General features: G+C 30.7%; 1 protein-coding gene across 1 annotated transcript; it reads right to left on the bottom strand.

Moving 5' to 3' along the window:
• Positions 382–2,316, bottom strand: LOC107606206 (RING-H2 finger protein ATL43-like). The gene has a single exon (XM_016308220.2). The coding sequence runs from the start codon at positions 1,902–1,904 to the stop codon at positions 684–686; it is 1,221 nt and encodes a 406-aa protein (XP_016163706.1). The 5' UTR covers positions 1,905–2,316; the 3' UTR covers positions 382–683.

Below are 13,360 nucleotides of genomic sequence, written 5' to 3'. Positions count from 1 at the left end.
GAAACTACAAAGGACAAGAGCATAACATTTGCGTCCTTGGTTCAGGATCATGTCCCTTCCATCCACGTGCTTTTCTTAATTATACCCTTCACTCTTCCCCACCCCTACCTCTCTCTACACTCTACTCTTTACTCAACTACGCCCTATCCCTAATCCCTATTAATGCTATAGTATCATCCTTTTCCCTCTCCATTTTTCTCTTTTCTCCCACTCACCAATGCAATTCCTCCCTTCCTTCAACCCTACTCCAACAACAAATCTCTCAAATTTAACACAGCTTTGAATTTGAACAAATCAGGGTCAATTTTCTTTTTCTTTTCTTTTCTTTTACATAATAATAATGTACTACTATAATACTATTGTTTTGTTCTCAAATTAAAAATCGAGAAAAGAAAAATAAGCTTATTCCTGCGCTAAGATACAAATGCATATGGTAGCAGTCACCAAGTTCAGTAAACAGTACCACAAGTACTTTAGTGAGTCAGAGTCAGAAAAAAAAAACCACAAAAACACATCACCTTCTCTCTCATCCGTTCAGATCTGAAGGCCGTGTCTGCTAATAACAACATCCCTACCGTACAGCTGGCTGTGTCTGCGTCCTTGATATCCATCCCAGCCACCTCGTAACAACCCCCTCTTCTCTTCTTCCTCCTCCTCCTACTCCTTGTTCTTCTTCCCTGTTACTACTTACTACCGTTACCGTTACCGTTCCTCACAAACCTGCTCAATCCCGTTATCTCAGACATACTCCTCGTGTTAATTACCAAATTGCCCCCGATTTCAGCACCACTACCGTTATTATGCTTACTTATTATCATCTCCGATGTCAGGTAAAGTAGATCCGACGGCTGAACATCGCTCCACCGTTGTAACTGCCCTCGCAACAAACCATTATAATCGTAACCGCATTGTTTAGGGGTAGGAGAGACAATTATCCTGTGCTCCAACCTCCGTTCCGCACCGGTGCTCCTCCTTTCTTTCTCTTTCTCCGCTTCCTGATGCGTCGTCGTTTTCACCAACAGCATCCCGTCTTTTCTTGGACGCATTAACCACTTCTTGTTATTATTATTATTCGATTTCGATGTCGTTGCACACGTGGCACTATCAAGCGACCTCCTAAACGACGACGTTGGCGCTGCGTTTCGTCGTTCTGTTTCGTTCTCGTTCTCAACAATGATCTCCAAGAACCCTCCTTCTTTCTCACCAACCCACGAGTGCCTTCCGGAGACTCGCCGTGTTTCGTACCTCTCCGAACACGCTTCGTTCTCGCTCTGAGGGTGCACCGGTGCGGCTGCATTGTTATCTTCCACCAGAAGAATGTCCTCCGGATCCACTCGATGCCGGCACAAAGGACACGTGGAGTGCGCGTCAAGCCACGTGTCCACGCACTCCACGTGGAACGCGTGCTTGCACTTCGGGAGGAGCCGGAGGACTTCAGAGGACTCGAATTTTGCGAGACAAATCGCGCAATCGAGTCCTTCTTTCTGTCCCCGGAGGGATCCGAATCTGAAGATTGGAAGCGATTCCACTATGGAACGGTCGATGCCGGAGTTTTTTCTTCCGGCGAATGTTGCCGCGCGTGAGGTGTAATTGTAGCGGGTTCCGGTAGCTCCGGTGGAGTCGGTGGCGCCGCCGTTGCAGTGCTTGATGTAGAGGAGGAGGAGAAAGGTGAGAGAGAACATGGTGGTTAATATGCCAACTACCACCGCCATGCCTGGCTTGAAGGCGGATGAAGTTCTTTGGGAATCCAGCGGCGGTGGTGGCGGTGGCGGCGGCGGCGTTTCTCTAGTTTGATTAGCCACTGCATATGCAACAGTGCTGAGGTTAGCAAGTAGAAGAAAAGTGAATGTTATTAAAAACGAGAAGAATGAAAGGTTGAAAGTTGCAAAAGAAGAAGAAGCCATGTGAAAGAGTGAGAGCAATGATAATGAAAATGGTGGTTATGGAGTGATGGTAGTGTTTATGTGGAAAATATCATTAAGAGAGAAGAAGAGAGAGAAGAGGGAAGTGGCTGGGCTCTGTTTGTGAGCATTAAATTTCAATCATGTGAGGATGGTGAGAAAGAGGACAGTGAAAATGAATGAATGAATGAACGAATGAAAGTGTGTGTTAATGGTTATGGTGTTAGTGGCTGTTATGGAAGAGATTCTATGTGGTAGGGATTCAGGGGAAAAAGTTACAAAAAGACAAGACAAATAACATACCTTACGTTTGCCCTTTATTAATTCAATATTAATATAAAAACAATTTTTGGATGTATCTTTGTATATAATAATGCTACATGACAAGTGCTATGTGTAACTTAAAAAGTATGCTTTTCACAAGAAAAATACATATATGTGCTTGGTTCCACTATAAGAGAAATATGAGTATTGTGTATTATTCTACGTATATATTAATACTAAGAGGTACATATAATAATGTACGCAACATAATTGAACATATGATCGATGATTAGCAAAATTTCCAACATGAGAAGCCATGCAATGACAAGTTTATTAACCATTTTTTATATTAATTTTTATTACAATTAACTATCTGCAATTCTCTTACAACATGCATGTGACACTGTACTTTATATATCCTAGCTAGCAAATACTAGTTGACAAAATGATTACTTTTCAAAATTATATCTAAATTTTGATGCATGCTAAAAGAGCCTTTTCTATCTCTCATGTAATTATTAGAAGTGAGGGGAAAGAAAAAACATTTATCGGAAACGAGAAAACAACATATGTATAGATGACGAAAACACCAACAAACATCGGACAATAACCCAACAATATCGGCAGAGATAAAAAGGTTGACAAAAAAGGGGTTATGATTCTTCAAATTGTTACGTAGGTTGGATGGATCCAACGGCCTCTCACCATCAAGAAATCATCATCCATCATATAGGAAAGGAACCCATCATATCATGTTCTTAATTAGCTTAGGCATAGACTACAAATATAGCTTGGAAGGACCACAAGGATTGCTCATACACAAATGTTTTTTTTTTAGTCTCATTTTTCTAATACCAGATTAAATTATTAAAATTTGATATTTTAAATGTAACTTTATTTTAGAATAAATAACTATTTTTTATAAAATGTACAAAAATAATATTATATCTATAAAAAATAAATTTTATTTGACAAAATTATTCAAATTTTTTAGACGACCACTCCAATGAAGTCATCAAAAATGACTTTTGCTTAATCTTAAAGTTAGATAATTGGATATGTTTTGGGATTAAGATCTTGTGGTGGACATGCGCTCATTTTGATAGACAAAAACTAAGGTTGGTCTAGCATAATTTTGGTTCAATGTATTAAATAGATTTGGTTGAACCAATATATAAATAAACCGATTTGTTATAAAAAAAAAATAAATTAAATTTTAATTATTTTTATTAATTTAGATTAAATCATATTTTAAATTCATCTTAGAAATATGGCATTAATTTGATAAAAAAAAACTAATAAAATTTTATCATTCGTATAATTATATTGATAAAATAATTAAAAATAATATAAAATTTTAAATGAACTAAGAGTTTGTTTGGGTAAGTTTTTTTAAAAAATCTTTTTTTAAGTTATTTCTTTTCAAAAGATTTTATAGAAAAATAAAAATAATTTTATATTTGGATAACTCATGCAAAAAGATCTTTTTATTTATCAATTATGTTTGGGTATAACTATATAAAAGTACTTTTTTGTTTATTTATTACGTGAAAAATATCTTTTTTTTAAAGAATGTTTTTTTAAAAAGATAGAAATTATAACTTCTCAAAAAAGATTTTATTTTTATTTTTATAGTGCTTTTATTTTTACTAATAAAAAATTACCAAACACACTAAAAAAAGATCTTTTTTCATTAAAAAAAAATTATCAATTTAGTGGCGCTCAAACATACACTAAGAATAAGTATTAGAAGAACAAATTTCACTTGAAATTTTAAATCATTATTTATAATATATGGTCCACAAATATTTTTGTAGGATTCAAAATAAAATTAAAATTAAAATTAGCACTAGAAATGCTCTAATTACAGTTAATTATAATTATAATAGTGTACTTTAAATAAAATAATACGTTATTTTAAATAAAAATTATACTTAACACTTAATTACAAACAAAATCCCATTCTTAACTTTAAATTAGACTTCTAATTTTTATTAAAAAAATATTTCAATAACTAATAAAATTATAATTGTTAAAACTTAGATATTTTTTAATATGGTTTATTTTTTGGATTTTTTATTTATATAAATTAAATAAATATTTTATTTATTAAATTAAATAATTTTAAAAATTATTACAAAAATACGTTATCTACTCTTATCTCGTTTACACTATTCTTCGGGTATTCAAACATGTACCCCAATCAGAATCTGAGAAACCACGGAGGGACAAGTCACAAACAGACTCAAAAAGTAATCCTTTTCTAGGAGTTCCTTTCAAGTATTTCAACACATGTAAGGGTACTTTGAAGTGCTCCTCTGCGGAACAATCTAGAAATTGACTTAACGTGCTAATAGCAAAGTTTATGTCAGGCCTGGTATTAGTGAGGTATATCAACCTTCCAATGAGTCTTCTATATGATTTAGCATAATTCAACAATGTTTCTAATAACTTTGAGAGTTGAATTGAATAATTCATAGGTATGCTAGCTGGTTTTGAATCTAATAATCCATACTCTTTTAGGAGATCAAGAGTATACTTCTTTTGATATAATCATATAAAGTTATTCCCCTTTTGCTCCTTGCAATTCCTATGTCCAAGACAAATTTTAGTTTTCCTAAATCTTTGATTTTGAACAAAGTGTCAAATTTCATCTTCACACGTTGGATCTCTTCTATGTCATCCCCCGCTAGAACCAAATCATCGACATAAACAAGAATAAAAGTGAAACCTGTTGGAGAAGATTTGGTGAAAAAGGGAATAATCTGCCTTTGATTGTGTGTAACCTGCAGCAATCAAGACAGAGCATAACTTAGAGTTTCACTGGCGACTTGCTTGTTTAAGGCCATATAAGGATCGTTCTAGCTTTCAAACCATTCCTAGCTATACATTTAAACCAAGGGACAACTTTATATAGACTTCTTCAGATAGATTACCATAAAGAAAGGCAGTGGTCACATCTAATTGATGAATAAACTAGTTCTTACTAGCTGCAATTGCTAAGAGTACACGAAGGGTAGTCATTTTGATTACAGGACTAATGGTATCAAAATAGTCATACCCATGTGTTTGAGTGAAACCCTTGACTACAGGCCTTGCTTTGTGTCTTTCTATAGTCCCATTAGAGTTATACTTTTTAAATACCCATTTACATCCGATTGGATGCTTCCCTTTTGGTAGAGTAGTAAGTTTTCAGGTCTTGCTTTCCTCCAATGCTTCATGCTCAGCTTTGATTTTTTTGCCAACAATCACTCAGAATAACCTGCTCATAGTTCTTTGGTTTCGGATTTGTGAAAATTGTGATGAAAAGTGCTTTGTGTGATTGTGATAGGAAATTGTAACTCAAGTAATTGAAAAGAAGATACCATTTTCTGATTGATGATTGGACCATACTATCAGAGACAGTAGTTTGCATACATTCATAATTATCAAGGTATCTTGGCTTGTGTCTTTCTCTAAGAGATCTTCTTAATGAAGGAGGTGGATTAATATCAGTGGCTGAGAATTAGATGAATTTTCATCATATAATGGGATAGTAGATGATACTGTGCTGCTGGTAAACTCAAAGAAATGGGTAAAGTTGGCTGTGGTTGAACATCAATTATGTTGGAAAGAGTATTTGGCAATGTATGTTGAATGGGATGTAAATATAAGGTATGAGAAGATAATGTGCTGCTATCAAAGACATCCATAGGATCATGATTATGTAATGTAAGCTTATGATTAGAATTGGAAACATGTTCAAATTGATGAGAAACTTGATTATTCTTATATGAAAAGAAATTTTCATAAAAATTACATTTTTAGAAATGAAAAATTATTTGTTATTAATGTCCATCAAAAGATATCATTTTGTTCCTGTTTTAAAGTCAAGAAAAATGCATTTTCTTCCTCTTTTATCCAATTTCTTTCTATTTGCAACTAAAGTTGAAGCAAATGCAAGACATCCAAAAATTCTGAAGTGTTGAATGTTTGGTATTTTACTAAAAATAATCTGATAATGACTTTTATTATTAATAGATGAACTAGACACTCTATTGAAAATATGTACAACATGTGATGCAGTATATCTCTAAAAAATTTTAGGAAGATGAGCCTTAAAAATGAGTGCCCTAGCAATATTCAAAATATTTTAATATTTTCGTTCTACAACTTTATTTTATTGAAGTGTCTCAACATATGAAGTCTAATGAATTATTCCCTATTTTTCATAAAAGGAACTCATAATGAATTCAGCTCTATTATCAGTCCCGATATTTTTTTATTTTAGTTTGAAATTGGGTTTCAATTAGTTGCACAAATTGTTGGATAAAAAAAAGAAGTTTCACTTTTATTTTTCATAAAAAATAGTCAAGTGAATCTGCTTTTGTCTTCTACCATTGTTAAAAAATACTTATGGCCAGCAAAAGATGGATAGAAATAGGTCCCCAAATATCCATGTGCACTAAATCAAATAAATTGACAGATTTTGTTTGACTCAAATAAAAAGGCAATCTTCTTTGTTTTGCATAATGACATGGTTCACAAGGTTCACCTTTTAATGGACATATAATAAAAGGATAACTCTTTTTCATTTCTTGAAACTTATCAATTGAGACATGTCCTAACCTATAATGCCAAGTTTCATGATTTATAGTGTATGTGATAGCAGCAACACTAACTGAATTACTGATGTTGACTAGTTTTCTATTCTTTACTTCTAAGTTGACAAGTTGCATCTGACTTGAAGATATACAAGCCACTCTTTGTCTAGTATGACCAATCATCTTCAAGAAAAGGTTGTTCTGTATCTCACAGTATGTATAAAAATTGACAAGGTAAAAAATTAGTTGCTTTCGACACAAATATGAGATTAAAATTGAAAAAGGGCACATATAATGCATTTGTAAGGTAAAAATCACGGGTTAAAATTATAGTTCCACTAATTGTAGTTATGGTCTCAGTTCCATTTGGATATTTGATTAATACAGGATCTATTGTGTGATGAGAGTGAAAGGTTTGAAGAGAAAAAGTAACATGTGCAATGGCACCAGTGTCAATTATCTAGTTGTGTGTGTAAAGCAATGTGAAAAACTGATAAAATATGGTGTATATCTGCTGAAGGAGCTATCATTGTGTTTATAGCTTGTGTTTGAAGAGAATTATGAGCAAAATCATCTTTATATTGCTGGAATAGAGAAATCAATTCTTGTTTTTGATCTTCGAAAAATAAGTTGTTGTCTAGGCTTTTACTATTCTCCTCTTGAGTTGAACGCATATCAGGTATGTTGCCATTTCAACATGTTTTCTCAGCAACAATCATATTGTTCACATTTGCTACTCCAAATCTCTTTTGTAAATGAGGAGAAAATCCATGCTTATGGTAGCAGGTCTCTATGGTGTGTCCAGCCTTCCTACAATGAGAATAACTTCTCATCATTCCTCTTCCACTACTAACTCTACCTCGGCCTCGGCCACGTCCACCTTTGCCACCTCGATTTGTGATACAAGAATTTGCATTCAAGGTTATACCAAACCCTTTATTATTTTCATTACCAGTTCCTCCAATATTGACAGCATTAACTAGCATCCTTTCTTCACTTTGATCTGAGTTGGTTAATTGTCTTTCTTGTTGCAAAAGCAAAGAATAGATGGAATTCACACTGGGTAGTGGCACCATCAACATAATCTGTGATTTCATTATTGTGTACTGCTCATTTAATCCTCTCAAAATTCTAACAACATGTTCTTGGTCTCTATATTCTCTTATGATCTTTAGTCCACATGAGCATGATACTCCACAGGCACATGATGGGATTGGTTTGAACTCATCAAGTTCTTCCCAAATTCCCTTAAGTTTAGTGAAATATGCAGTGATGGATAGATCTCCCTGCTTTATCGCAAACATCTCTTCTTGAAGATCAGCTATCCGAAACAAATCACCTTCATAGAATCTGTGCTTGAGATCGTTCCAAAGCTCCGAGGCCATGTTACACCAAAGAACACTCTGAAGAATCTTTGTGCTTAGAGAAGAATGCAACCACGATAGTACAAATGTGTTGCATCTGTCCAGGCTTCATAGGTTGAGTCAGTTTTTTCAGGTTTTAGAATGCTTCCATCAATAAATCCCAACTTGTTCTTCGATTTGATGGATAGCCAAACCGATCTCGTCCATGAGTGATAATTTCGAGTTTTAAGAGAAACTTGAGTTAGTGATAAACCTGGGTTTTCATTTGGATGGAGGTAGAAGGGACTTATCTGGTCTTAAATCGGGCTCAATGTTGATCTCCCTACTTGCGTTTGAAGGCTGGCAAGTTGATTCATCAATCTTGTGAGATTTTGTAAATCACTCATTGAAAATGTTTGCAGTTGCGAATTTTCTGGATTCTCTACTCTAGCTTTTCGATTTGCCATGGATATCGCAGAAAGAAGAGGCAAAGTTCACACTTCTTACTTAACAATATTTGTAGCTAGCTCTTCCACGCTCACCGCACCATGATAAAATATGTTCTGAACTGCAGATTTGTTAGTAAAAAAAGAAAGATTATGCTATGCAAGCTAAAAAAGAGAAAAAATGTGTCTATTATATTAGTGAATAAATCATATCTTTATAGAGACAAAAAGTACAGTTATATATAACAAAAAAAAAATTATACTAGTTACCTTTTCATATTCTATTATACTATTGTGATCTACTAGTGTCACATAATACCTAATAAAACAAAGAGTATTAAAAATATTAATAGTATTTATACATTAATAAATTAGTATATTTATACGTAGACTAAAAGTAATAATCTAGCTAATTATAAATAAAGTCAGTTCTAACTAAATCTAACTAACTAAATATTACGTATATGTACTCATGCACTGATGTGTGAAAAAATATGAAGGTCAAGTTACAATTATATTGAACTAAAATCTGAGAGTGAGTTCAATATTTGATTCTTAAGAATTTTAAAAGATAAGAACAAAGACAAAGATAAGTCTATTTAATTTCTAATTTTCTTGTAAATCTTAATTTTATCCTAATATTTAAAAGTTATTTTGTTTTAAATATTTTATTTGTCTTATTTTTATTTTTGATCAAAATTATTTTTTTAAAATAAAATTTTTCTTTCATTATTCTCTTCTTCTTTCTTTTATTTTTTTCATCAATCTAATTTTCAAATTGCTACAATTATTATTATATATGGTCATCATATATACGATTGTTATCGTTATTTGGAAGATGATAACAAAAGAAATATATATTTTTAGAAAAAAAACTTCAATTTTTGACATGAACATTAATTAAAAAAAATGACGAAACAAGAGGTTTGATATTAAAAAAATATGACGTTTTAAATGTAAGTAAAATTAAGACTTAATTTAAACATAAAAGGTTAAATTATTGTTTTACCCTTTAAATACAAACATAGATGATGAATTATTTTGTCACTACTACTACTACTGTATATACGTTAACTTTTCTCTTGCTTGTTCCCTTGTCATGAATGTTGCTAGAAGTCGAAGAGGCTGTATAGTGATTCTGTATTCTCATATGGATTTTGTTTTAATGCTTCTATTTTCAAGGATCATCACTTTGTGTTTATCCTCTTTGCTTTTAATTTGCTTCGCTTTTTTGTTGTTCCTTGCATCATGTGGAGTAGTCTCATCAAGCTACCTGCTTATGTCAATATGTCTATTAACAGTTTTTAGAGACACACTTAAAATAAATAAGTTTTGAGTTTCGAAGTAGAAACTTATTTAATGGGTCGATATAGCATATCGATAAGAAAGTGAATTTTGATTGATAAGGATTTATTGAAAAAGAATAAAGTAATCGAAGAAATGAAGAAGTTAATAAGTGAAGACAATTGATGAAAATTATAGACAACATTCAAAGCGTGAGAACGGTTACTCAAGATTATATTCATATGGGATATATTTGTTTGGTTTTGATTGGCTGAAAAGCTGTATAAATAGCTAAAAGATGAAAGAAAAAAGGGTTGGAATCTCATATCAAAAAACAATTTCGCACACTTATATTCCCATCAAATTTCTGAGTCTGCTAAGAGCTTTTTTTTTTGTAAAATTTTTTCTATATCTTTTACTTTCAATTTAAATTTCTTGTAATCTTTATTTTTTTTACAAATTTATCTTTCCAACAAATTTACTTTTTTAATTTCTTTTAAGATTCAGCATTAAAGAAGAGTAGATTTGTTTCTAAAATTTAGATATTAAACCACTTCGATTTTGAAGTAAAACACCTATTATGAGCTTCCTTTTAATTAATTAACCATGTGCTTTCTGGTGATTTAGACCTAGTATTGGTTATTATATATATGCTATGATGCATGGATATAGGACACGACACGACACGGGACATGCCGACACGCAAATTTTAAAATCTTACATGACACGAGGACACACATATATATAAAATATAAAGTATTTTTTAGATAAATTGTAATGATATTTTAATATTTTATTGATATTAAAATATAAATTAAAATTTTTAATTTTTTTAATATCTTATTTTAATTATATCAAGTATTTAAAATATTTTTTGTTTTAATAAATAATAATATATACTATATCTAAATTTATTTTAAGAATATATGTTAAAAATAAGACTGGACACGCAGATACGTGATTGTATTTAGGTGTGTCTAAAAATATCTAAAAGAAAATCAGACATAATTAAAAACAGCAGACATGCGTATCAGACGAGTGTCGTGTCCAAAATGTATCTGACATGCGTGTCCGTGTTTCATAATATACATGTGATTGATGGGGCAAGAACAAAGTGTAGAATGTTATGGAATCATCGGTATCAGTCAAGTGGATTAAATTTCAACACGAATAATTATTGTGAGTAACTAATAAGTAAGTATTTTAATATTTTTAATGCATTATTTATTAATACACAGATAAAAATTCGGATGAGATTGACACAAAAGACAACAACGGCTTAGTTGTCGAGTTATATATTCATACTGCTGGAATAATAACTTTGATTTTTGATTAAATTTATTTTTAGTTTAATTTATCAAATATAGATATTGTAATTTTTTTTAACAATTATCTTTTAAAAATCAAATTTAATAAACTACTTGTAATAAAAAGTCAAAATTTTCCTAAATCAAGTCTAAGTCATATGGGACTAAAGACATATGATTATGGTTCAAAACTTAAATAATTACGTATTTTTAATAAAAATGGATTTTGTTTTCTTTATCTTAGTATTAGATGGAATTTTTCAAGATCTTCGTGCTCATTTGAGTATACTGCTCTCAATTTAAAAACGTAATTTTTTACATATTTACCTTTTAGATCTCACTATTGATGTTGTTCTAAAATCGATTTTAAAGCAACAACCATATCTGTAACAATATTTACTAGATCAATCATTCACTTCCCTTTATTTTTATGACCAAATTAGTTTTTTTAAAAAGTTTCACATCATACACTTGATCCTAAACAAAATTTTATCACTGTAGAAGTCCTTAAAAATTACCTATCAAATAGATTCTATTTGATACTTAAAGGAGAATTAATTTGTCTTATCATAATTATTTTTTTAGGATTTATTATCTTATAATAAAATTTAGGTAAACCACAAAAAATGTACTTAAATAGTTTTGTCGTGGACAAAAAATGCACTTAAATTTTGTTATTGACAAAAATGTCTTCAAATAATTTTAAAATGCAACAAAAATATCCAACATTAAATATGTATTCTCAAAAAATACTTTAAAAATTGAATTTTGATACAATTTTTTGCAAGCATGATTAGAAAAATAAAATATTTTTATCCTTAAAATTTGGTGATTTTTCGCTAAGTATATATATATTTTTTGTGATTTTTTTTTGTCAACAACCAATAATACTTAAAAATAAAAAAAAAATACTGAGATCAATTTTTTATCCAATTTTTTGTGTATTTTTTAAACAGTTATCTAAATATTCCTATAAAATTTTGGATCAAATGCATAAACGGTTTGTCAAATACAAAAGTCATTTATCACTTAAAAAAAAATCTTTTTGAGCATTTTTGTCGAATTTTTAAATTATTTGAGGGTATTTTTGTTGATAACATAATTTTGTAGCGACAAAATTATTCGGGTGTATTTTTGGTAGTTTACTCTAAAGTTTATTAAAAATTTATTTATCAATTATGCATATTGAAAATTTTATAAAAAATGATATAATAAGGACTAATCTATTTAGCAAGAGTAATTTTTAAAAAAATTCAAAGCAATAAAAATTAGTTGAAAATTAAAATATTTGATTTAAAATTAGTTGAAGATTAATTTAACTGTTTAATAATATATAGTTAGTGTCACAAATAATCAATAACATGTTTTGTGGGTGATTATTTGTCTTACCTTCAATTTTATGTTTATGTCTTGTTATGTATGTAAATGGGGCCAAAGGGCAATAGTGCCAATGTATAAGTTAATTTTGTCCTACTGTGGATTCTTTGAAACAATGAATCTTCTTGTCTTCTGAAGAAAAACTCTCAAGTCACAACAGTAACATGCATGATCATTTAATGTTGGAATCATCCATGACAAAGCTAGCAGTAACAGCCTAATCAAGTTTTGCTTCACAATTAAAATAAAAAATGTATCCAGATTCCTTTGTCTGATCGGTGGATTTAGATACTTCATAAAAGCTTTATATATCCAAAGTATATATAAATACATTTTCATTCTTCAATTGCAATAATCATATGTATGGCTGCGTTTGTTTACAGAGACAGGACATCGAGACAGGAATATAGAGACACAAAATCGTGTTTGACAGAAGAGATATGGACAGAGACAATGTGTCTAGAGACAATGTCCTTTTTCATAATTATATTTTTCATCTCAAATTTTTTGAATGAAAAAAAAAAGAATAAATTAGATTTTCATAATTTGTTTTATTTTATCACCAAACAGAATATAAAAACATAAAATTTTGTATCTCTATCCATCAGTGCCTTATTCTATCATGTTCTCAGTGTCTTGTCCTATTCTGTTCTCAAAAACAAACGTAGCCTATACTAATACTAATTAAGTGTTCAACGAATTTGCACACACATTCTAATTTTAGCTGTGAAAGTTAAGAGCTATATATCTTATGCAAAGTACTTACATTGATTCAATTTTTTTTCTTTTTTTTTTTTAAATGAATACTACTACAATAACATGCACTATCAATGTAGAAAGTACTATCTTGATCAA

This window comes from Arachis ipaensis, chromosome B07 (assembly GCF_000816755.2).
Source record: "Arachis ipaensis cultivar K30076 chromosome B07, Araip1.1, whole genome shotgun sequence".
Taxonomy (NCBI): Eukaryota; Viridiplantae; Streptophyta; class Magnoliopsida; order Fabales; family Fabaceae; genus Arachis; species Arachis ipaensis.
Note: the sequence above shows the minus strand (reverse complement) of the source record. Positions and strands in the feature narration are given on the sequence as shown.

Coding starts and splice junctions, on each gene's coding strand:
- LOC107606206 (XM_016308220.2), bottom strand. CDS start 1,904: ATGGCTTCTTCTTCTTTTGCAACTTTCAACCTTTCATTCTTCTCGTTT.